Below are 25638 nucleotides of genomic sequence, written 5' to 3'. Positions count from 1 at the left end.
AGTCTTAGATTATGGCCTTTTCTTTGCAACTCTGCCTAGAAGGCCAGCATCCTGGAGACTGATGTTTTGTGGGTACTATTTAATGAAGCTGCCAGTTGAGGACTGTTGAGGCGTCTCTTTCTCTGTACTTTATAGAATAGTTACATCATTGTATTTGCATCTCATACTGGTGGGCAAATGTTTATTTGGGTTCTGTCTTACCTGCTAGTTAAAAGAACATTACACTTTCGATCTAAAGTTTGTGAGATGTTTTCAGACCTCCAAAGTTGACGGATGTCAAGTTGAAACCACGTCCCATCACATTGGTTGTGTAGATCCATCTAGCCTATATGTTTCAATCCCAAATGAATGGAAAAAATAAGGACCATATTAAACTAGGAAATTAGAGAGTACTCATATTTTCAATTTAGTGGTTAAGTGAGGCATATAGCTAGATCTACACAATCGATGTCATTAGATGTGGTTTCAGCTTGACATTAGTCTACATTTGAGGTCTGAATACATCAGACAAACTTTCATTTTTTAGTGAAATGCCCCTTTAAGTTCTCTCTCCAGAAGCCAAATTGAGCTTGAGAGTTTTTTGTTTGTCTGGGCAGTATGTGGGCTGGATACAACAGTATCAAATCAAATCAAATTTGATTGGACACATACACATGGTTAGCAGATGTTAATGTGAGTGTAGCAAAATGCTTATGCTTCTAGTACCGACAATGCAGTAATATCTAACAGGTAATCAAACAAAATCACAACAACTACCATATATATACACAAATGTAGGGATGAATAAGAGTATGCACAGTAAATATAAATATATCAATGAGCGATGGCAGTGCAGTATAGGCAAGATGCAGTAGATGGTATAGAATATAGTATATACATATGAGATGAGCAATGTTGTACCACAGTATAACAACACCTTGCTCTTTCCACTCTTATGATTTAAAGTCACCAGAATAGTATTTTGTATATGATTACCTGTATAGTTACTGTGAAGTGTGTTTGTACCTTGTTCTTGATCTTTCTGGACAGTGTATTGTCGGGATACAATGGTACCATCTTTGCCTATGGCCAGACTGGTAGCGGGAAGACCTTCACCATCACAGGAGGCGCTGAGCGCTACAGTGACCGGGGCATCATCCCTCGCACGCTCTCTTACCTCTACCAGCACTTCAGCCAGGTCAGCCGTGTGATGTGCCTAATGCTGTGTAATTTTGGATTATGCTGATTTACTCCTTTAGGGGAGAATTTTTCCTTCTACCTACATTTTCACAACATTTTCCCCACACAAAAACAGCTGTGCTGTGAGCTAACACACTGAAAAATTCTAAGTAGCGGGTGTTTCGATACTGTACCTTGCTATTTGCATTGTGTGTGGTGCATCTATCGCACTGTAATCTCTTGTGGACAGAGGTAGGTAACATAAATTATATCTAATGTGGAACTTTTATTCAGGTCTAGTGATTTTTTTTTTGACACTGATCATTTGGACAAATCACAATTTCGCCAGTGCTTGCATCTTTCAAATTTTGCAAGGAGAGGGGACATGTGACCTATAGACTTGCCCAAAACTTGCAGAGAGAGGGGGTGGAGCTACCTCCCTACTTCTGCTCCTTGTTCTAGTCTCCCCCAGAACATAAATTGAGCTTCTGATGCAATTATGCAAGATTTTAGTTGTGGGTTGCCAATATTAATCAGTCTGTAACTCCAGTTGAGACTGCTTTTATCATATAACTGCTTTGGGTGCCTGTAAATAAAATACACCCATTTTCAGTCAAGTTTAGGCTATTACACACATTCACTAGTGTGTAGGCCAGCTTTCAGCCAGAGGATGTGAGTGACATAAATGCAGAAAATGGCATGATATCCAATTTAATCATTCCAGAAGAAGCCAAGAATGAACTTGTTAATTGGCTTTTGATATATCGCCTCTGTAGCTAGATAAGAGAGATAAAAATCGAACAATCATTACTAACTTCAAATCAAACTTATATTTGCAACTAAATGAGTTTGGATATCCCATACACTACAACAATTTTATTAGCAGTGGATAATACATTTATTTATTTATTGATTACATACCTATATTATGTATGGCTTATGAATGCGTTATGTCCGTATGAAGATACCTTCAAATGTGTTACCATAACCACCATAATGGGACATTGTATTGTCTTGTCTACAGGACAGCAGTATGGTGTACACCACCCACATCTCTTACCTGGAGATCTACAACGAGGTGGGCTATGACCTGCTGGACCCCCGGCACGAGGCCTCTCGCCTGGAGGACCTACCGTCAGTACCTCCTTCTTTCCTTTACTTTACTCTAATTAGGCTTGTACACTTAAAGAAGTCCTCCAGTGATTTTTTAAAACTTTTCCTGTTGATAAGTATAAATACAGTAAAGTGCACACACGAAAGGGTAAAAACGTTTTTTTGAGCAAAATAGTGTTTGTTTTTTTAGACACAACTGCAAACTTCATGGAGTAGGGCATTCAAGGAGTTGGGCTGATGGGAAGACGTGATGTCATTGAACTCCCCACTTGCTTAACGAACAATAGAAGAGCAATGAAGAACAAAAAGAGGGAAGGCCCAACCTCTCCACTTGTGTTATGTCATGACTTACCTAGACCACCTATTGAGATGTCCAAACACTGTAGGCTAAAACAATACTTTTGATCTCATGGACGGTCAGTCCTTGCATCCATAGCTCCGTCTCTGAATTTGAGTGGTTACATTTCTCCAGCCCTCTTGCTCGTCTGTTTAACAAAACAGTGGCAGTGGACCACTTTGTTGTTTTCCCAATTCCAGAATGCCCCTTTAATACAAACTATACATGTCTACCTAACACCTACTATACTGTTTTCCTTTGCTGTGTTCTCTTTCTCTATCAGGTTATTGTGTGTTATTTATATATATATATACATACATACACACACACACACACACACACACACACACACACACACACACACACACACACACACACACACACACACACACACACACACTACCGTTCAAAAGTTTGGGGTCACTAAGAAATGTCCTTGTTTTCCACGAAAACACACAAGAAAGTTGTTGCAAAATGAATAGGAAGTATAGTCAAGATGAAGACACGGTTATAAATAATGATTTTTAATTGAAATAATAATTGTGTCCTTCAAATTTTGCTTTCGTCAAAGAATCTTCCATTTGCAGCAACTTACAGCCTTGCAGACCTTTTGACAATCTAGTTGTCAAATTGTTGAGGTCATCTGAAGAGATTTTACTTCTTACGGTCAAGCTGCTCCCACAACAGCTTAATAGGGTTGAGATTCGGTGACTGTGCTGGCCACTCCATTATAGACAGAATACCAGCTGACTGCTTCTTCCCGAAATAGTTATTGCATAGTTTGTAGCTGAGCTTTGGGTCATTGTCCTGTTGTAGGAGGAAATTGGCTGCAATTAAGCACCGTCCGCAGGGTATGGCATGGCATTGCAAAATGGAGTGATAGCCTTCCTTCTTCAAGATCCCTTTTAAACTATACAAATCTCCCACTTTACCACCACCAAAGCACCCGCAGACCATCACATTGCCTTCACCATGCTTGACAAATGGCGTCAAGCACACCTCCAGCATCTTTTCATTTTTTATGCATCTCACGGATGTTCTTCTTTGTCATCCGAACACCTCAAACTTAGAATGGTCTGTCCATAACAGTTTTCTACAATCTTCCTCTGTCCAGTGTGTATGTTCTTTTGCTCATCTGGTGTTTTGCGTGTACTATTTAATAAAGCTGGCAGTTGAGGACTTGTGAGATGTCTGTTTCTCAAACTAGAAACTCTGATGTACTTGTCCTTTTGCTCAGTTGTGCACCGGGGCCTCCCACTGCTCATTATATTCTGGTTAGAGCCTGTTTGCTCTTTTTTTGAAGGGAGTAATACACAGCGTTGCATGATATCTTCAGTTTCTTGGCAATTTCTCGCATAGCCTTCATTTCTCAGAACAAGAATAGACTGATGAGTTTCAAAAGAATGTTATTTGTTTCTGGCCATTTTGAGCCTGTAATCGAACCCACAAATGCTGATGCTCCAGATACTCAACTAGTCTAAATAAGGCCAGTTTTATTGCTTCTTTAATCAGAACAACTGTTTTCAGCTGTGCTAACATAATTGCAAAAGGGTTTTCTAAAATTATAAACTTGCATTAGCTAACACAACGTGCCATTGGAACACAGGAGTTATGTTTGCTGATAATGGGCCTGTGTACGCCTATGAATATATTCCATAAAAAATCTGCCTTTTCCAGCTACAATAGTCATTTACAATGTCTGCGCTGTATTTCTGATCAATTTTATGTTTTCTTTCAAAAACAAGGACATTTCTACCTTCAAACTCAGTCCCTCTTTTCTTGACATCATGGGGAATTCAAAAGAAATCAGCCAAGACCTCAGAAAAAAATGTGTAGACCTCCACAAGTCTGGTTCATCCTTGGGAGAAATTTCCAAATGCCTGAAGGTACCACGTTCATCTGTACAAACAATAGTACGCAAGTATAAACACCATGGAACCATGCAGCCGTCATACCGCTCAGGAAGGAGACGCATTCTGTCTCCTAGAGATGAACATACTTTGGTGCGAAAATTGCAAATTAATCCCAGAACAACAGTAAAGGACCTTGTGAAGATGCTGGAGGAAACAGGTACAAAAGTATCTATATCCACAGTAAAACGAGTCCTATATCCACTTAACCTGAAAGGCCACTCAGCAAGGAAGAAGCCACTGCTCCAAAACCGCTATAAAAAAGTCAGCCTACGGTTTGCAACTGCACATGGGGACAAAGATGTACTTTTTGGAGAAATGTCCTCTGGTTTGATGAAACAAAAATAGAACTGTTTGGCCATAATGACAATTGTTATGTTTGGAGGAAAGAGTGTGATGCTTGCATGCCGAATAACACCATCCCAAACATGAAGCACGGGGGTGGCAGCATCGTGTTGTGGGGGTGCTTTGCTGCAGGAGGGACTGGTGCACTTTACAAATTAGATGGCATCATGAGGAGTGAAGATTATGCTGATATATTGAAGCAACATCTCAAGACATCAGTCAGGAAGTTAATGCTTGGTCGCAAATGGGTCTTCCAAATGGACGTACATTTTCTACAGGATTAAGGGGCGTTGTGATGGCCACTACAATACCTTGACTTTGTTAGCCGTTTTGCCACAACTTTGGAAGTATGCCTGCCAGAGCCGCTGTCTGTCCGGAGCTGCCCGTCTGTCCGGAGCTGCCAGAGCCGCCCGTCAGTCCAGAGCTGCCAGAGCCACCCTCCTGTCCGGAGCTGCCAGAGCCTCCCTCCTGTCCGGAGCTGCCAGAGCTGCCCTCCTGTCCGGAGCTGCCAGAGCCGCCTGTCTGTCCGGAGCTGCCAGAGCCGCCCGTCTGTCCGGAGCTGCCAGAGCCGCCCTCCTGTCCGGAGCTGCCAGAGCCGCCCGTCTGTCCGGAGCCGCCAGAGTCGCCCTTCAGTCCGGAGCTGCCAGAGCTGCCCGTCTGTCCGGAGCTGCCAGAGCCGCCCGTCTGTCCGGAGCTGCCAGAGCCGCCCGTCTGTCCGGAGCTGCCAGAGCCGCCCGTCTGTCCGGAGCTGCCAGAGCCGCCCGTCTGTCCGGAGCTGCCAGAGCCGCCCGTCTGTCCGGAGCTGCCAGAGCCGCCCGTCTATCCGGAGCTGCCAGAGCCGCCCGTCAGTCCGGAGCCGCCGGTGTTGCCCTTCACTCCGGAGGGACTGGTACTTTACAAATTATGGTCGCCCTTCACTCCGGAGCCGCCAGGGTCGCCCTTCACTCCGGAGCCGCCAGGGTCGCCCTTCACTCCGGAGGGACTGGTGCACTTTACAAAATAAGGGTCGCCCTTCACTCCGGAGCCGCCAGGGTCGACCTTCACTCCGAAGCCGCCAGAGTCGCCCTTCACTCCGGAGCTGCCAGAGCCACCCTCCTGTCCGGAGCTGCCAGAGCCGCCCGTAGGTCCGGCGCTGCCAGAGCCATCCGTCTGTCCGGAGCTGCCAGAGCCGCCCGTCTGTCCGGAGCTGCCAGAGCCGCCCGTCTGTCCGGAGCTGCCAGAGCTACCCTCCTGTCCAGAGCTGCCAGAGCCGCCCTCCTGTCTGGAGCTGCCAGAGCTGCCCTCCTGTCCGGAGCTGCCAGAGCCGCCCGTCAGTCCGGAGCTGCCAGAGCCGCCCGTCAGTCCGGAGCTGCCAGAGCCGCCCTCCTGTCCGGAGCTGCCAGAGCCGCCTGTCTGTCCGGAGCTGCCAGAGCTACCCTCCTGTCCAGAGCTGCCGGAGCCGCCCTCCTGTCTGGAGCTGCCAGAGCTGCCCTCCTGTCCGGAGCTGCCAGAGCCGCCCGTCTGTCCGGAGCTGCCAGAGCCGCCCTCCTGTCCGGAGCTGCCAGAGCCGCCTGTCTGTCCGGAGTTGCCAGAGCCGCCCGTCTATCCGGAGCTGCCGGAGCCGCCCGTCAGTCCGGAGCCGCCAGGGTCGCCCTTCTCTCCGGAGGGACTGGTGCACTTTACAAAATAAGGGTCGTCCTTCACTCCGGAGCCGCCAGGGTCGACCTTCACTCCGGAGCCGCCAGGGTCGCCCTTCACTCCGGAGGGACTGGTACTTTACAAATTATGGCCGCCCTTCACTCCGGAGCCGCCAGGGTTGCCCTTTCCTCCGGAGCCGCCAGGGTCGCCCTTCACTCCGGAGGGACTGGTACTTTACAAATTATGGCCGCCCTTCACTCCGGAGCCGCCAGGGTTGACCTTCACTCCGGAGCCACCAGGGTCGACCTTCACTCCGGAGCCGCCAGGGTCGCCCTTCACTCCGGAGCCGCCAGGGTCGCCCTTCACTCCGGAGGGACTGGTGCACTTTACAAAATAAGGGTCGCCCTTCACTCCGGAGCCGCCAGAGTCGACCTTCACTCCGGAGACGCCCTTCAGTCCGGAGCTGCCAGAGCTACCCTCCTGTCCAGAGCTGCAAGAGCCTCCCTCCTGTCCGGAGCTGCCAGAGCCGCCCTCCTGTCCGGAGCTGCCAGAGCCGCCCGTCTGTCCGGTGCTGCCAGAGCCGCCCGTCTGTCCGGAGCTGCCAGAGCTACCCTCCTGTCCAGAGCTGCCAGAGCCTCCCTCCTGTCTGGAGCTGCCAGAGCCGCCCTCCTGTCCGGAGCTGCCAGAGCCGCCCTCCTGTCCAGAGCTGCCAGAGCCGCCTGTCTGTCCGGAGTTGCCAGAGCCGCCCGTCTATCCGGAGCTGCCGGAGCCGCCCGTCAGTCCGGAGCCGCAGGGTTGCCCTTCACTCCGGAGGGACTGGTACTTTACAAATTATGGTCGCCCTTCACTCCGGAGCCGCCAGGGTCGCCCTTCACTCCGGAGCCGCCAGGGTCGCCCTTCACTCCGGAGGGACTGGTGCACTTTACAAAATAAGGGTCGTCCTTCACTCCGGAGCCGCCAGGGTCGACCTTCACTCCGGAGCCGCCAGGGTCGACCTTCACTCCGGAGCCGCCAGGGTCGCCCTTCACTCCGGAGCCGCCAGAGTCGCCCTTCACTCCGGAGCCGCCAGAGTCGCCCTTCACTCCGGAGCCGCCAGAGTCGCCCTTCACTCCGGAGCCGCCAGAGTCACCCTTCACTCCGGAGCTGCCAGAGTCGCCCTTCACTCCGGAGCTGCCAGAATTGCAGACCCTCAGTCCAGAGGCGCCCTTCAGTCCAGTGGCGCCCTCTACGAGGGTCTTCAGTCCAGGGTCCGCTTTCAGGGTCCCCGCACCCGAGCCGCCGCCGTAAAGAAGGCCGACTCGGACCCTCCCCTTTAGAGTCAGGTTTTGCGGCCGGAGTCCGCACCTTTGCGGCCGGAGTCACGCCCTGGCATTAGAGAGGCTTTTTATTCTCTATTTTGGTTAGGCCAGGGTGTGACATGGGTGGGCATTCTATGTAATTTTTTCTATGTTTTTGTATTTATTTGTTTTTGGCCGGGTATGGTTCTCAATCAGGGACAGCTGTCTATCGTTGTCTCTGATTGAGAACCATACTTAGGTAGCTCTTTCCCACATTGGTTTTGTGGGTAGTTGTTTCCTGTTTTGTGTTTTTTCAACTTACAGGACGGTTTTGTGTCGTTCATTCACTTTGTTCTTTTTTGTCATTCAGTGTTCATTTTATTTAATTAAATTTACAATGAACACTTACCATGCTGCGTGTTGGTCCGATGATTCCTATTCCTCATCATCAGACGAAGAGGAGAGTAGTTACAGCATGTTTCTAACAGAAACGACATTATATTGTCAGCTCATATCTGCATGAAGCTGGATTCAATGCTCTTGTCTGCATTAAAATCAAATATCTACGTAGGTTGGATGTGACCGCAGAGATGAGGTGCGCACTGTCGACCACACCCCCTGACTTTGAGAAGCTCCTACGAGACATGCATCAAGCACACCCATCTCATTAGTGGTGGTGAGAAGATACATTATGTTAGACTCATTTGCAATTGACTGTCATAGCCCCACATTAGAAATATGTGATGGTGAGTTGAGAAGACAATCAGAAATACTGTTAGATTTCAATTGACTACCATAGCCCCAAATAAAATAGTTAACAATGGCTTTTAATTACAATTTTTTTTCACGTGGTTGCGTTCATTTTCAGATACCCCCAAAATGGGGTCGTGGGCCAAAAACGTTTCGGAACCCCTGTCTTACAGTGTTCGCTGTCATTGCATTCTGACTCAGTATTCATGTCCATTTTGACATTTGTGAATGTTTTAATGAAGAATCAAAATGCATTTCACAAGTGAAACAAGATCCCGCAATGATAACCCATTTCCAACTATTTCCAAGGTACGATCATTGATTGGTGTCAGCAAGCATTGGTTGGAGGTACTATCCACTATTGTTTAATACATAATTTTTTAAAAATACAAGTGAATCGGGACACAGTAATATCCAGTGGGAGCTAAGAAGGATAGCACCCCAGTAAAGTCATCATGACCGTTGATGACCGAACATTAGCAGGGAAGGTCAAGAACTATCCTACATTACCTACCTCATCCCCATACTGTATTTATTTATTTATCTTGCTCCTTTGCACCCCAGTATCTCTACTTGCACATTCATCTTCTGCACATCTACCATTCCAGTGTTTAATTGCTATATTGTAATTACTTCGCAACCATGGCATATTTATTGCCTTAACTCACCTAATCTTACCTAATTTGCACTCACTGGAAATAGACTTTTTGTTTTCTTTTGTTCTACTGTATTATTGACTGTATGTTTTGTTTATTCCATGTGTAACTCTGTGTTGTTGTATGTGTCGATTTGCTATGCTTTATCCTCTTCGACCCTGTCAGTCAATCAATCCTGTGGGATGTTTTTGCTGGTTGTGGCCTAGGATGTGACACCCAGCATCTGTACAAGCCATCTCTATTTGATGTCACTTGATGTGGGCAATAACTCATCCACTGTTTGTTTTTCAGAGCCTGCATCCTAAATGGCACCCTATTCCCTACATAGTGCACCCATAGGGCTCTGGTCAAAAGTAGTGCACTATACAGTAAAGGGAATATAGTACCATTTGGAACGCATACAGATTGTGTCTGTCTATCACATTAGAATCTGGGAATGGGTTAGATACAGCATGTGTACAGCAGGCTAGGGCGCTGGGCTGTAGCTGTAGCCCAGTGATTTGGACTGTGTTCCAAATGGCACCCTGTTCCCTATGTAGCACATTACTTTTGAACCAATAGTGCACTATGTAGGGAAAAGTAGTGTACTATATAGGGAGTACGGTGCCATTTGGGACATAGCCTTGCAGATGCAGTTTGTTTGGATTGAAGGCTGGCCTCTGTGAGGGGCGAATGATGTAACCTTATTAAATAGCCTCAATGTGGAGTTAGTGTCATTAGGCCAATGTATAAATCAAAGATATTTAAGATATCACAAATTCAGATAAAGCTAAAATTACAGTAAGCAAAAAGGATTACGTTATATACTCATATTACTCACTATGGATCCCTTTTGGAGTTTGAGTTTTGAACAGATATTATGAACAGCCTATTACAAGCCCTCTTTTGTTGATTGGAGGCACTTTTTTCGTAAAAACATTATCTCAGGCTGGTGAAATTTGTGTGTGTGCTTGCCATCTTGCCTCTACAGGAAAGTTACCATCATGGAAGACCCGGACCAGAACATACACCTGAGAAACCTGTCACTCCATCAATCAGCCAACGAGGAGGAGGCTCTCAACTTGCTCTTCCTGGGAGACACCAATCGCATGATTGCAGAGGTAAGGAGTTGGAAGCCAAAACCCTAAAAAGGCCTTTTCACAATGTTAGCTAGCCTGTGGTCACACAAGCATTTATTAACCCTGGGCTAAGGATTCACACTTGTATTCCAAAGCCCTGGACACAATGTTATAAGTAATGAGACTTTTATTAGCACCTTATTTCCTTTTGCTTCTAGCCTAGCATTTGATTTCCAACAGTGATGGTTTGTGTAAATCTTGCTGTCTGACCTGCGAAACAATGTTTCACTTTTGAAATTCGATCTTGCCACAATACAGAGAATGCTGACCACAAACGAGACATCAATACAACTTTTCTGATCCAGGTGAAATCATGTAAAAATATTTAATGGATATATCCAATTAAATGTAAATAGAAAAGTTATAAAAACAGACAAATGGAGTGTTTGCCCCCCTTCCAGAGAGTTTGTAGCTTTAGTTGGCTAAATTAGAAGACGTTAGCCAGCCTGCACAGCAACCATTTTTGTTAGGCATTGCAACCAATGTTTTTGCACAGATGAAGTAGTATGAATTTACTTAACAAAATAACTTGCAGAATGCATTACAGGCATCACAAATATATGTAAATTAGGTGACAGTGCAGCATTTTTGATTGGACAGTGAGCTTTCTGGGCATTGTTCTTAACCCTGTTTCACACTGGCTATTTTGGCACTGTGTTTCTGGGGCTAGCCCCGAAAATCCAGTGCTAACCCTGCTCTGGAGCAGAGCTGGCTAGCCCTGGGCTAAGGTTGGCGCAAGCCCATTTTAGAATGTGAAAATGTGAACACTCGCTTAGTTGCGGCCTAAAATCTCCCTAAGCCCAGGGCTACGGAGGTTCTTAGCCCTGGGATAAGGTGCAGTGTGAATATGCCTAAAGGGACCTAATGGTAACGTTGCCTAATGTCTTTAGGACCATGGAATTACATTTGTGACTTAAAATCAAGCAAACTTTTTTAATTTGAGAACAAAATTCTTATTGCAATCCAAAATACTGATATTGAAAGCAAAACATTAACCCAAAAGTATTGTTAGCCAAATAAATAATGTTGCAAGGAAATAATTTTGAAAGGCAAGAACAAATGAATTATAAATTAATGCAAAAATCTATATCTTTGAAACCTTTTAAATGATAATGCAATTGCGATGAAAAGCTTCCATCGTTGCTTTTTTTTTTGTTATGTTACCCTGCCCTTTGCTTTCGCTGCCTTTTCTTTGCAAAGTTTTGACACATTCATTGATGCCCCTCTATTGGTCAACCGGTTTTGCAATGATAGATCCGAGCGGCTTAAAATAATTGGCCAGTACACCTAAACTCAGCAAAAAAAGAAACGTCCTCTCACTGTTAACTGCGTTTATTTTCAGCAAACTTAACATGTGTAAATATTTGTATGAACATAACAAGATTCAACAACTGAGACATAAACTGAAAAAATTCCACAGACATGTGACTAACATAAATTGAATTATGTGTCCCTGAACAAAGGGGGGGGGGGGGGGGGGGTCAAAATCAAAAGTAACAGTCAGTATCTGGTTTGGCCACCAGCTGCATTAAGTACTACAGTGCATCTCCTCCTCATGGACTGCACCAGATTTGCCAGTTCTTGCTGTGAGATGTTACCCCACTCTTCCACCAAGGCACCTGCAAGTCCCCGGACATTCCTGGGGGGAATGGCCCTAGCCCTCACCCTCCGATCAAACAAGGAGTCATCAGGCCAGGTAGTCCTGAGGCATGGTCCTAGGACTCAGGTCCTCCGAGAGAGAGAAAGAAAGAGAGAAAGAAAGAGAGAGAGAAAAAGAGAGAGAGAATTAGAGTGAGCATACTTAAATTCACACAGGACACCGGATAAGACAGGAGAAATACTCCAGATACATTGTTTGAACTGAACACAATGAAAGTAAACATAAGCCCTAGATGCCTTCAATTGCCGAATTTATAGGCATGCCCAATTTAGGCATATTTTTGGACAACGTGATATTTCGCTCCAAAGTATATAATATATATAATGTAGGTCATTAAATAATCAAAAGAAAAACATGTTTATTTATTAGCCATTAGGTTCCAAGTAGGTTATAAGTATTTGTGCAATTCATGTGAAATAAGCATAATGTGAAATCATTGTCAAATGCACAAGAGTTACTGTTGCATGTAGGTCTAGATTATTTATTGATCAACTCTAAACCAATTGCAAGTGGCGTAGAAACCACTGACTCCACTGACATTTTTCTATATTCACGACACTGCTGGTAACTCTTAACTGGTTAGTAAAGCTCATGAGGTGTCATACATACAGTGCCTTGCGAAAGTATTCGGCCCCCTTGAACTTTGCGACCTTTTGCCACATTTCAGGCTTCAAACATGTGGAAGAAGGTGCTCTGGTCAGATGAAACCAAAATTGAACTTTTTGGCAACAATGCAAAACATAATGTTTGGCGTAAAAGCAACACAGCTCATCACCCTGAACACACTATCCCCACTGTCAAACATGGTGGTGGCAGCATCATGGTTTGGGCCTGCTTTTCTTCAGCAGGGACAGGGAAGATGGTTAAAATTGATGGGAAGATGGATGGAGCCAAATACAGGACCATTCTGGAAGAAAGCCGGATGGAGTCTGCAAAAGACCTGAGACTGGGACGGAGATTTGTCTTCCAACAAGACAATGATCCAAAACATAAAGCAAAATCTACAATGGAATGGTTCAAAAATAAACATATCCAGGTGTTAGAATGGCCAAGTCAAAGTCCAGACCTGAATCCAATCGAGAATCTGTGGAAAGAACTGAAAACTGCTGTTCACAAATGCTCTCCATCCAACCTCACTGAGCTCGAGCAGTTTTGCAAGGAGGAATGGGAAAAAAATGTCAGTCTCTCGATGTGCAAAACTGATAGAGACATACCCCAAGCGACTTACAGCTGTAATCGCAGCAAAAGGTGGCGCTACAAAGTATTAAGTTAAAGGGGCTGAATAATTTTGCACGCCCAATTTTTCAGTTTTTGATTTGTTCAAAAAGTTTGAAATATCCAATAAATGTCGTTCCACTTCATGATTGTGTCCCACTTGTTGATGATTCTTCACAAAAAATACAGTTTTATATCTTTATGTTTGAAGCCTGAAATGTGGCAAAAGGTTGCAAAGTTCAAGGGGGCCGAATACTTTCGCAAGGCACTGTACAAGTAGTGAAGAAGTCAATCTCTCTTCTACTTTGAGCCAGGAGAAATTGACATGCATATTAATGTTAGTGCTCTGTGTACATCCAAGGGCCTGCCGTGCTGCCCTTTTCTGAGCCAATTGCAATTTTCCTAAGTACCTCTTTGTGGCACCTGACCACACGACTGAACAGTAGTCCAGGTACAATGAAACTAGAGCTTGTAGGACCTGCCTTGTTGATAGTGTTGTTAAGAATGCAGAGCAGCACTTTATTATGGTCAGACTTCTCCCCGTCCTAGCTACTGTTGTATCAAAATGTTTTGACCATGACAGTTTGACCATCACCTCAACTTGCTCAATTTCCACATTCATTACAATATTTAGTTGGGGTTTAGTGAATGATTTGTCCCACATGCAATGCTTTTTGTTTTTGAAACATTTAGGACTAACTTATTCCTTGCCACCCATTCTGAAACGAACTGCAGCTCTTTGATATGTGTTGCAGTCATTTCAGTCACTGTAGTAGCTGACGTGTATAGTGTTGAGTTATCCGCATACATAGACACACTTTTTTTTACTCAAAGCCAGTGGCATATCATTAGTAAAGTTTGAAAAAAGTAAGGGGCCTAGACAGCTGCCATGGGAAATTTTTGATTGTACCTGGATTTTGTTTGAAAGGCTTAAATTGAAGATATGGGAAATAGGAGTGGCAACACAGAAAAAATTGACAAGAAACTAAAGATCTCGTACAATGCTGTGTACTACTCCCTTCACAAAACAGCGCAAACTGGCCCTAACCAGAATAGAAAGAGGAGTGGGAGTTCCCGGTGCACAACTGAGCAAGAGGGCAAGGAAATTAGAGTGTCTAGTTTAAGAAACAGAGGCCTCACAAGTACTCAACTGGCAGCTTCATTAAATAGTACCAGAAAAACACCAGTCTCAACGTCAACAGTGAAGAGGCAACTCCGGGATTCTGGCCTTCTAGGCAGATTTGCTAAGAAAAAGCCACATCTCAGACTGGCCAATAAAAAAAGATTAATATGGGCAAAAGAACACAGACACTGGACAGAGGAACTCTGCCTAGAAGGAATATGAATGTCACCTGTTACTAGCAAGTTATTGATTTCATCAACCTTGTTTCTTAAGCTACCTATCTTAACGTGGGCTATTTTTAACACTTCTGGGATGCTTGATTGTTTTTATTGCTTTATTGGGAAGCTTAGCAGAGGCATACTCGGGTTATTTATGTTAGTGCAGGGTAAACTGCACACAGGGGACTTCCTTTTAGTGCACACCACCTCCGTACTAACAGTATTACTGTGGTTCATAGTTATATGATCAATTAGGTTACTTACATTGTCTTCCAACGCCCCTGGGATAATGTACATTTGCTGAAACATTATGACAACTCAGCGACACAATGGTAGGGATTAAATTATCTGTACTTGGGTCACTGATAAGTCATTGTCTCAACGCATCCTTAAAATGCTGTGAAAGGATCCAGGAACCCAAATGATTTGGGTGGATCCCATCCCCCTTGAAATGCGAGCTTTGTTTCCAGCAGGTATCAAAATTGTAAATAAATGTTACACCCACAGAGCTACAATGGTCTCTTAGCCAGTTATGGAGGGCTGAAAGTCTGCTGAACCGTTCAATGCCACGATTTAGTGTGGGCAGAGATCCAGATATTATGGGGCATTTGTTGGTGTCAAGTAGTGACCCAATCAGTTCTTTTAAAAATCCATCTCCAGCTATTCTGAGCTGTCCTTCATAATGTCATTCGACCCCACATCAACCATGACAGTATCAGCCCCCAGTGACTGACGCATAGCCCCAAGTATAGATACAGTGGGGAGAAGAAGTATTTGACACACTGCCGATTTTTGCGGGTTTTCCTACTTACAAAGCATGTAGAGGTCTGTAATTTTTATCAAGGGACACTTCAACTGTGAGAGACGGAATCTAAAACAAAAATCCAGAAAATCACATTGTATGATTTTTAAGTAATTAATTTGCATTTTATTGCATGACATACGTATTTGATACGTCAAAAAGCAGAACTTAATATTTGCTACAGAAACCTTTGTTTGCAATTACAGAGATCATACATTTCCTGTAGTTTTTGGCCAGGTTTGCACACACTGCAGCAGGGATTTTGGCCCACTCCTCCATACAGACCTTCTCCAGATCCTTCAGGTTTCAGGGCTGTCGTTGGGTAATACGGACTTTCAGCTCCCTCCAAAGATTTTTTATTGGGTTCAGTTCTGGAGACTGGCTAGGCCACTCCAGGACCTTGAGATGCTTCTTATGGAGCCAATCCTTAGTTGCCCTGGCTGTGTGTTTCGGGTCGTTGTCATGCTGGAAGACCCAGCCAAGACCCATCTTCAATGCTCTTACTGAGGGAAGTAGGTTGTTGGCCAAGATCTCGCGATACATGGCCCCATCCATCCTCCTCTAAATACGGTGCAGTTGTCCTGTCGCCTTTGCAGAAAAGCATCCCCAAAGAATGATGTTTCCACCTCCATGCTTCAAGGTTGGGATGGTGTTCTTGGGGTTGTACTCATCCTTCTTCTTCCTCCAAACACGGCGAGTGGAGTTTAAACCAAAAAGCTCTATTTTTGTCTCATCAGACCACATGACCTTCTCCCATTCCTCCTCTGGATCATCCAGATGGTCATTGGCAAACTTCAGACGGGCCTAGACATGCGCTGGCTTGAGCAGGGGGACCTTGCGTGCGCTGCAGGATGTTAATCCATGACGGCGTAGTATGTTACTAATGGTTTTCTTTGAGACTGTGGTCCCAGCTCTCTTCAGGTCATTGACCAGGTCCTGCCGTGTAGTTCTGGGCTGATCCCTCACCTTCCTCATGATCATTGATGCCCCACGAGGTGAGATCTTGCATGGAGCCCCAGACCGAGGGTGATTGACTGTAATCTTGAACTTCTTCCATTTTCTAATAATTGCTCCAACAGTTGTTGCCTTCTCACCAAGCTGCTTGCCTATTGTCCTGTAGCCCATCCCAGCCTTGTGTACCTATGATAAAAAGTACAGACCTCTGCATGCTTTGTAAGTAGGAAACACTGCCGATTTTGCAGGTTATCAAATACTTGTTCTCCCCATTGTAAATGTCTCCTCATCGAACTCCCTATAAAAATCGCCGGAATGATCCGTCCTCTGCCGTGTCTCAAAGCAGATTGCGAGGCCAGAGCCGCAGAACTCACCTGAAAAGAGGGCTGCTTAGACGCCGGGTGTGTGCAGGCCACAACAAAGGCTCGGGTGGTTTCCACCCATGTTAACCTCGTTGGATAATTTATACTCTTTTTTTTTTCACAGGCGATTCTGGCTGATGACCTGTTCACATAGCTGAGAGAGGCCGAGGAGGAATATCACTTTGTCTCCAATAATACTACTAATATCTATAACTGTACCGATAAGATTGAGAGCAGATTCATCCATTGTCGCTGAACTGCGTTCAGTCAAGTTTATTGTGCAAATTTGGGCCTCCTGAGTGGTGCAGTGGTCTAAGGCACTCCATTGCAGTACTAGCTGTGGCTCTAGAGATCATGGTTCGTGTTCAGGCTCTGTTGCAGCCGGCCGCGACCAGGAGCACTGCCATGGGGCGCCGCACAATTAATCCAGCGTCGCCCGAGTTAGGGGAGGGTTTGGCCGGCAGGGATATCCTTGTCCCATCGCGCTCTAGCGACTCCTGTGGTGGGCCAAGTTTATAGTGCAAATTTGTTACCAGACACATATTCAAGTTGTTCTGCAAATAGAATTACAATACAGAAATGTTCTTGCTCTTTAGTGATGTTCTGCCAATCTTATGTTGGAAAGCATTATCAAGGAAATTAGTTGAATACTTTGTGGAAATTGTAACCTGTTACTTGAACACCCATGATTCTTCAATGGACAATAATAACGGTTAACTGTAGGACATTGTCTCTATCACAGGTCTCCAAGTGTACAGTAGGGGTATATCCTTAAAATAATTTGTGGTTGTTTATTGTACAGACTGATTGCCATGGACATGACTAATCAATTAACTAATTAAACACATCTTTATGCCTGTAATTTTCCAGTTGACATTAGCAAGGAAAAGCTATATGCATTAAATCCCATTTCTTGCAGCTTTAACAGTTTTGAGTCAAGCTACAGCTTTGTCAACGCTCCCCAAGGATTAACACAAAGAATGTTAAGGAAATGTCATGTCCATCTTCTGTCTCTTCAAATTTTACAAATACATATAACTTGGAGCTATTGTTCTTGGCCGTATATGCATAGATTGATGTTTTTAGAAAAGTTTGTTTTTGCTTTGGTTATGTTGCACTGCAGCTATCTAGAAATGACCACATTAATTTGTGTGACTCAACTTGCTACCTAGCTTCTTAGCCTGTTAGCTAGCTAACATAGTTAGGTGCTGAAGATAATAGTTTAGGGGATACAATTGACACATTTAACTTCTGAAAATAGCAATCAAGCTAGTTTATACAGTAACAAACAAGTTGCTAGCAAGTTATCCGGCCCACTCTGGGTCTTCCATTCCTGTGGCGGTCCTCGTGAGAGACAGTTTCATCATAGCGGTTGATGTTTTTTGCGACTGCACTTGAAGATACTTTCAAAGTTCTTGACATTTTCCGTATTGACTGACCTTCACGTCTTAAAGTAATGATGGACATTTTTCTTTGGTTATTTGAGCTATTCTTGCAGTGGTGGGCCGTCAGGGCCAGCAAGGCCTTCTCTGCTGGCCTAAACATCAGAATATAATTTAAAAAATATATCCCACAAATATGTATTAAATTATTCCCCAGAGTCAGAGTTATACTGTTCATAGCTTTCCTCTTGGTTGCACTGCTTCTAGCCCCAGGTTGAGATTTGGAGGGCTGGTCTTTATGTTAGATCTTTTATCCAATCATATTCAGCCATCTTGTGTCGCCAGGGGTGTAAAATCTGCCCTCAGGCCTTCAGAATCAACAGTGCGGGCGCTTGTAGCTTAAAGTGAATGGAAATGAAAATTTAGTGTCAACCAATCAGCTTTAGAGTTGGCTATTGTATGCCTGCTGGCTGGCTCCAGTGTTAAACAGGAGCCAGCTAGCAGGCGTAGTGCGTGCACGTGTTTTGATTGGATTACCAATATTGAGGGGCAGATCTATGCAGAACCTCAGAACTAGGAAACTGAATTTGATAAACAAATTAATTCGCCTACTACTAAGCTGTTTTTTTAACCCACAATGGCGGAAGGAGGAGAAGATATCGATTTGGTCGAGGATATAATTATAACCCCATTCTCAAGACATATTTTTCAAGAAAAGTTAGACATTGTCAGGAGAGGTCGCCCGACGCCGACGCTACAAAGCCTGTCACAGGCGGGAAAGGGGTTCGTTCGCCACTTTCAAAGTTCCAACTACGAGCGCTATCAATGGCTCACAGGCTCCGAGAAGCACTGCAAACTGTACTGCTGGGATGGCCTATTATTTGCAAGTGATCAATTTGGTGTTTGGAGCCACACTGGCTTTGCAAACTTGAGTTGTCTAACCAGGGCAGCAACGAGACACCAAAGTACGTCTGGCAATGGTGCTTTTGAAAACTTTTGGGGACACCCGAGTGGATCTACAGCTCAACGAACAAGCGCGCAGGGCAATGGAGCTGCACAATGAAAAGGTATTGTACTCTTCCCCTGCAATTCTCTTAATAAAAATGTCAATTTCAAGGTGACGCAAAGCCTGGTTATACTGCGATTCTGTCTAAATGTATAGTGTCTAGAGCCATGGCATCATAATGATGGTAATAAGAGGTGGATTAATTCGGGTGGGACTGTGTAGGACCTCACTGAAGGCCCAGGCCCCAGGCCCACGGCACGCCACTGTATTCTTGCCATAATATGGACTTGGTCTTTTACCAAATAGGGCTATCTTCTGAAAATCCCTCCTAACTTGTCACAACACAACTGATTAGCTCAAACACATTAAGAAGGAAAGAAATTCCACAAATGAACTTTTAACAAGGCACACCTGTTAATTGAAATGCATTCCAGGTGACTACCTCATGAAGCTGGTTGAGAGAATGCCGAGAGTGTGCAAAGCTGTCATCAAGGCACAGGGTGGCTATTTGAAGAATCTCAAATATAAAATATATTTGGATTTGTTTAAAACTTTTTTTTGGTTACTACATGATTCCATGTGTGTTATTTCATAGTTTTGATGTCTTCACTATTATTCTACAATGTAGAAAATAGGAAAACTAAAGAAAAACCCTTGAATGAGTAGGTGTTATACATTTTTGACCGGTAGTGTAACCAAATAAAAAATTATAGGCAAAGAGGGAAGCGTTTCATTGCAATGGTTTCGCTTCTTTTTCTTTTGCATTCATTTGGAATTAATTTGTTTTTGTGTCTCAAAATTATTTATTTGCAATTTTATTTAGCTCTCAATACTTTTGGGTGAATGTTTTTCTGTCCATACATTTTTTTGTGAATTTTCTCATTCAAAAGGTTTGCTTGGTATTAAAAGGACAAAAGTAATTCCATATAGGACGTCCACTGTTTGCTTGGTGCTGCCTGATATTAAATTGCATTATTTTCGCCCGCTGTCTACACAACCTACCCCACAATTTCAAAGTGTATACTACATCGCTAGTGAATGATATGTCTCCTTCATGACATTTCTGATAAAAATGTCTGAAAGCAGTGTAACTCAACCTCAGAGCAAAACCCCTGAGCAAGCCTCTTCTGTATCCCAAATCAAAATGAAATAACATTTTAATTCATCACATGCTCCAAATACAACAGGTGGTAGGCTTTACAGTGAAATGCTTACTTACGATCCCTTTCCCAATTATGGAGAGTTAAAAAGTATAAAAATTAGAGGAATAAAAACATAGATTTTTTTTAATGATCACATAGGGTATATGGGTGCCATTTGGGACACAATCTCTGACAATCATTATGAATCTTCTTTATTATTGACAAATGCACTATGTATACCTTATGACAGTGTCGTATAGTCTAGATGCTCTGTAGTCTCTGGAAACACTTTTTCCTTAGCAAAAGCCCTGAGGTCCCACTGACCTTATGTTCACAACCTGTTGGACCTGGGTTTCGATCCGGAAACCTTCTGGTTGGTTGTCTGCTTCTCTAACCTCAACAAACTGGCTATGTGGGAGTACTGTATTGGGGAACTCATATTGGGCGCAAGGATACTCTTTCAGTGTTCCGAGCTCGACAACCTAGAGTCACTGTCTTAAGTTGTAAAATTTATTGTTTCTTGTTTTAGTCCTCTGACAATCAAGCACAGCTGGGGAACACTGTGTATAACCCATGTGTCCATTCATAACAGTCCACCCACACAAATAACCTTTTGTTAAAGGTTCCTCTTTGGGGCTTGATCCTTCATTAGAAGCCCCTCGTGCTTCAAGGAACCCAAATAATCGCTGACATCAATTTATCCACATCAGACCACTTTATTTTTTGTTCCCTTGTTCTCTCACTCTTGAGTATTTGCGCCAACACTCAGAAGACCATGATCTCATTGGCTCTGAGATTTGGTAGTTGTTTTTTTTTTTTACATCGGATAGGAAATACACATTTTAACCACCCTCCACCCCACCAGGAAGTCTTTCCTTTCATCTGGTCTCTGTCCCTCCCTCTATCCCTTCGTCCCTCACCTCTGGTCAGCCCACATGCGGGCCTCGCTCCTTTAACGCCATAATCACTCCCCCTCACTGCTAGTGGGATTTACTGTTCAGTACTCTTCTCCTGGTGGTCCTCTCAAGCTGCATGCTGTCTGGGGGTCCTGCTCTTGTTTTTATTTTTTTTATATTTTTACCCAAGCCAAAGCCCCTCATTCACAGCTTGCCGACTCATAGACCCATGCGCTCCATGTGTGGTCGACGTGTGGTCAGTGTTTGGTCAATGTGTGGTCAGAGGCACACAGAGGTGGTGGTCAGCTCGCTAGTGGATAAACAGACATTGGTCTGGTGGGTTTGAGTCATCCCTTCGTATTGCTGTTTTCAACAAGAGGAAATATATTTGGGTAAAATAGGAGGAATAGAGAGGGGGGAATAGGGGAGAGAGAGTGGAAGAGGGAGGGAGTGATGAGTTAGTAATGTGACATTGGAAGAGGGAGATTGGTGAGACAGAGAGAAGGAAGAGAGGGAATGAGAGAGTGGAAGAGAGACTGAAGATGATGAGATCGAAAATGACCTTCCAGCTAGAGGATATGGCAATGGATTGGGCAAAGAGACAGAGGCAGTCCCTATCCTTTCCTATTTTCTATAGTGGAGAGAGAGTGTGATAATGCAGTCAGTCGGAGTCAAACCAATGTTTGCAGTGGTATAATCTAGAGGTCGACCGATTATGATTTTTCAACACGATACCGATTATTGGAGGACCAAAAAAAGCCAATACCGATTTAATCAGACGATTTTATATATATACAGTGCCTTGCGAAAGTATTCGGCCCCCTTGAACTTTGCGACCTTTTGCCACATTTCAGGCTTCAAACATAAAGATATAAAACTGTATTTTCTTGTGAAGAATCAACAACAAGTGGGACACAATCATGAAGTGGAACAACATTTATTGGATATTTCAAACTTTTTTAACAAATCAAAAACTGAAAAATTGGGCGTGCAAAATTATTCAGCCCCCTTAAGTTAATACTTTGTAGCGCCACCTTTTGCTGCGATTACAGCTGTAAGTCGCTTGGGGTATGTCTCTATCAGTTTTGCACATCGAGAGACTGACATTTTTTCCCATTCCTCCTTGCAAAACAGCTCGAGCTCAGTGAGGTTGGATGGAGAGCATTTGTGAACAGCAGTTTTCAGTTCTTTCCACAGATTCTCGATTGGATTCAGGTCTGGACTTTGACTTGGCCATTCTTAACACCTGGATATGTTTATTTTTGAACCATTCCATTGTAGATTTTGCTTTATGTTTTGGATCATTGTCTTGTTGGAAGACAAATCTCCGTCCCAGTCTCAGGTCTTTTGCAGACTCCATCAGGTTTTCTTCCAGAATGGTCCTGTATTTGGCTCCATCCATCTTCCCATCAATTTTAACCATCTTCCCTGTCCCTGCTGAAGAAAAGCAGGCCCAAACCATGATGCTGCCACCACCATGTTTGACAGTGGGGATGGTGTGTTCAAGGTGATGAGCTGTGTTGCTTTTACGCCAAACATAACATTTTGCATTGTTGCCAAAAAGTTCAATTTTGGTTTCATCTGACCAGAGCACCTTCTTCCACATGTTTGGTGTGTCTCCCAGGTGGCTTGTGGCAAACTTTAAACAACACTTTTTATGGATATCTTTAAGAAATGGCTTTCTTCTTGCCACTCTTCCATAAAGGCCAGATTTGTGTAATATACGACTGATTGTTGTCCTATGGACAGAGTCTCCCACCTCAGCTGTAGATCTCTGCAGTTCATCCAGAGTGATCATGGGCCTCTTGGCTGCATCTCTGATCAGTCTTCTCCTTGTATGAGCTGAAAGTTTAGAGGGACAGCCAGGTCTTGGTAGATTTGCAGGGGTCTGATACTCCTTCCATTTCAATATTATCGCTTGCACAGTGCTCCTTGGGATGTTTAAAGCTTGGGAAATCTTTTTGTATCCAAATCCGGCTTTAAACTTCTTCACAACAGTATCTCGGACCTGCCTGGTGTGTTCCTTGTTCTTCATGATGCTCTCTGCGCTTTTAACGGACCTCTGAGACTATCACAGTGCAGGTGCATTTATACGGAGACTTGATTACACACAGGTGGATTGTATGTATCATCATTAGTCATTTAGGTCAACATTGGATCATTCAGAGATCCTCACTGAACTTCTGGAGAGAGTTTGCTGCACTGAAAGTAAAGGAGCTGAATATTTTTGCACGCCCAATTTTTCAGTTTTTGATTTGTTAAAAAAGTTTGAAATATCCAATAAATGTCGTTCCACTTCATGATTGTGTCCCACTTGTTGTTGATTCTTCACAAAAAAATACAGTTTTATATCTTTATGTTTGAAGCCTGAAATGTGGCAAAAGGTCGCAAAGTTCAAGGGGGCCGAATACTTTCGCAAGGCACTGTATATATATATTTGTAATAATGACAATTACAACAATATTCAATGAACAGTGAACACTTATTTTAAAGTAATATAATACATACAGTAGAAGTCGGAAGTTTACATACACTTAGGTTGGAGTGACTAAAACTCGTTTTTCAACCACTCCACAAATGTCTTATTAACAAGTCGGTTAGGACATCTACTTTGTGGATATATTGAAGCAACATCTCAAGACATCAGTCAGGAAGTTAAAGCTTGGTTGCAAATAGGTATTCCAATTGGACAATAACCCCAAGCATACTTCCAAAGTTGTGGCAAAATGGACAACAATGTCAAGGTATTGGAGTGGCCATCACAAAGCCCTGACCTCAATCCTATAGAAAATGTGTGGGCAGAAATAAAAAAGCATGTGCAAGCAAGGTCTACAAACCTGACTCCGTTACACCAGCTCTGTCAGGAGGAATGGGCCAAAATTCACCCAACTTATTGTGGGAAGCTTGTGGAAGGCTACCCCACACGTTTGACCTAAGTTAAGCAATTTGAAGGCAATGCTACCAAATACTAATTGAGTGTATGTAAACTTCTGACCCACTGGGAATGTGATGAAAGAAATAAAAGCTGAAATAAATAATTCTCTCTACTATTATTCTGACATTTCACATTCTTAAAATAAAGTGGTGATCCTAACTGACCTAAGACAAGGAATTTTTACTAGGATTAAATGTCAGGAATTGTGAAAAACTGAGTTTAAATGTATTTGTCTACTGTGTATGTAAACCTCCGACATCAACTGTTAATAAAATCTATTTAGTCTCAAATAAATAATGAAACATGCTCAATTTGGTTCAAATAATGAAAAAACAGTGTTGGAGAAGAAAGTAAAAGTGCAGTATGTGCCATGTATAGAAGCTAACGTTTAAGTTCCTTGCTCAGAACATATGAAAGTTGGTGGTTCAATATTCCTGTTAAGAAGTTTTAGGTTGTAGTTGTTGTAGGAATTATGACTCGTCGACTATTTCTCTCTGTGCCATTTGTATTTCGTATACCTTTGGCTATTGGATGTTCTAATAGGCGCTTTTGTATTGCCAGCCTAATCTCAGGAGTTGATAGGCTTGATGTCATAAACAGTGCTGTGAATCAAGCATTGCTAAGAGCTGCTGTCAAACGCAGTAAAGTTAGAATGAATGTTTACGAGCCTGCTGCTGCCTACCATCGCTCAGTCAGACTGCTCTATCAAATATCTGTCACGACTTCTACCGAAGGTAACTCCTCTCCCTGTTCAGGTGGTGCTCGGCATCGCCGGTTTACTAGCCGCCACGATCCCTTTTTCCTTTTCTGGTTGTTTTGTCTGCTCCTTTTCACACCTGGTTTCATTAGCGTTTATTTCTGTGTGTATATAGGGCACCTGTTGCCTGCCTTAGTTCGTGTGGGATTAAGCTTGTGTGTATTTACGCTCGATTATCTTTTGATGTTTTATTGTTTTCACGATTACGCACGTGTATATATGTGTCGGAACGTGCGTTTTTGCACGAGTTTCCGGTTCTTCGAGAGCATAGTTTTTTGATTTAGGATTTTTGGATTGGCTTGCAAAGAGCCAGGTTGCCCAAACTGTTGCATGTACCCTGACTCTGCGTGCAATAAACGCAAGAGAAGTGACAAAATTTCCCTAGTTAATATTTCTAACATGAATTTCTTTTAACTATGCAGGTTTAAATATGCAGGTTTAAAAAATATATACTTCTGTGTATTGATTTTAAGAAAGGCATTGATGTTTATGGTTAGGTACATTTGTTCAACGATTGTGCTTTTTTCTCGAATGCGCTTTTGTTAAAACATCACCCGTTTGGCGAAGTTGGCTGTGATACAATGATAAATTAATAGGTGTAACAGTATAACTTTAGACCGTCCCCTCGCCCCTACCCGGGCGCGAACCAGGGACCCTCTGCACACATCAACAACAGTCACCCACAAAGCATCGTTACCCATTGCTCCACAAAAGCTGCAGCCCTTGCAGAGCAAGGGGAACCACTACTTCAAGGTCTCAGAGCAAGTGACGTCACCGATTGAAACGCTATTAGTGCGCACCACCGCTAACTAGCTAGCCATTTCACATTGGTTACATAGGCACCACATTGATTACATTGTCACGACTTCTATACCGAAGTCGGTCCCTCTCCTTGTACAGGCGGT

The 25638-nt window shown here is 43.7% G+C and overlaps 1 protein-coding gene across 2 annotated transcripts in view; it reads left to right on the top strand.

Annotated features, from left to right (window-relative positions):
- The window catches only part of kif6 (kinesin family member 6), a 203262-nt gene that overhangs the window by 23708 nt on the left and 153916 nt on the right, over positions 1 to 25638 (top strand). For both annotated transcript variants that reach the window (XM_020489411.2, XM_020489410.2), the window contains exons 4-6: positions 1030 to 1177; positions 2183 to 2292; positions 10134 to 10263. In XM_020489411.2, the coding sequence (XP_020345000.1) occupies positions 1030 to 1177; positions 2183 to 2292; positions 10134 to 10263 (388 nt within the window). The remainder of the gene's footprint in view (positions 1 to 1029; positions 1178 to 2182; positions 2293 to 10133; positions 10264 to 25638) is intronic.

Source organism: Oncorhynchus kisutch, linkage group LG8 (genome assembly GCF_002021735.2).
Source record: "Oncorhynchus kisutch isolate 150728-3 linkage group LG8, Okis_V2, whole genome shotgun sequence".
In the NCBI taxonomy this organism is placed as follows: domain Eukaryota; kingdom Metazoa; phylum Chordata; class Actinopteri; order Salmoniformes; family Salmonidae; genus Oncorhynchus; species Oncorhynchus kisutch.
Note: the sequence above shows the minus strand (reverse complement) of the source record. Positions and strands in the feature narration are given on the sequence as shown.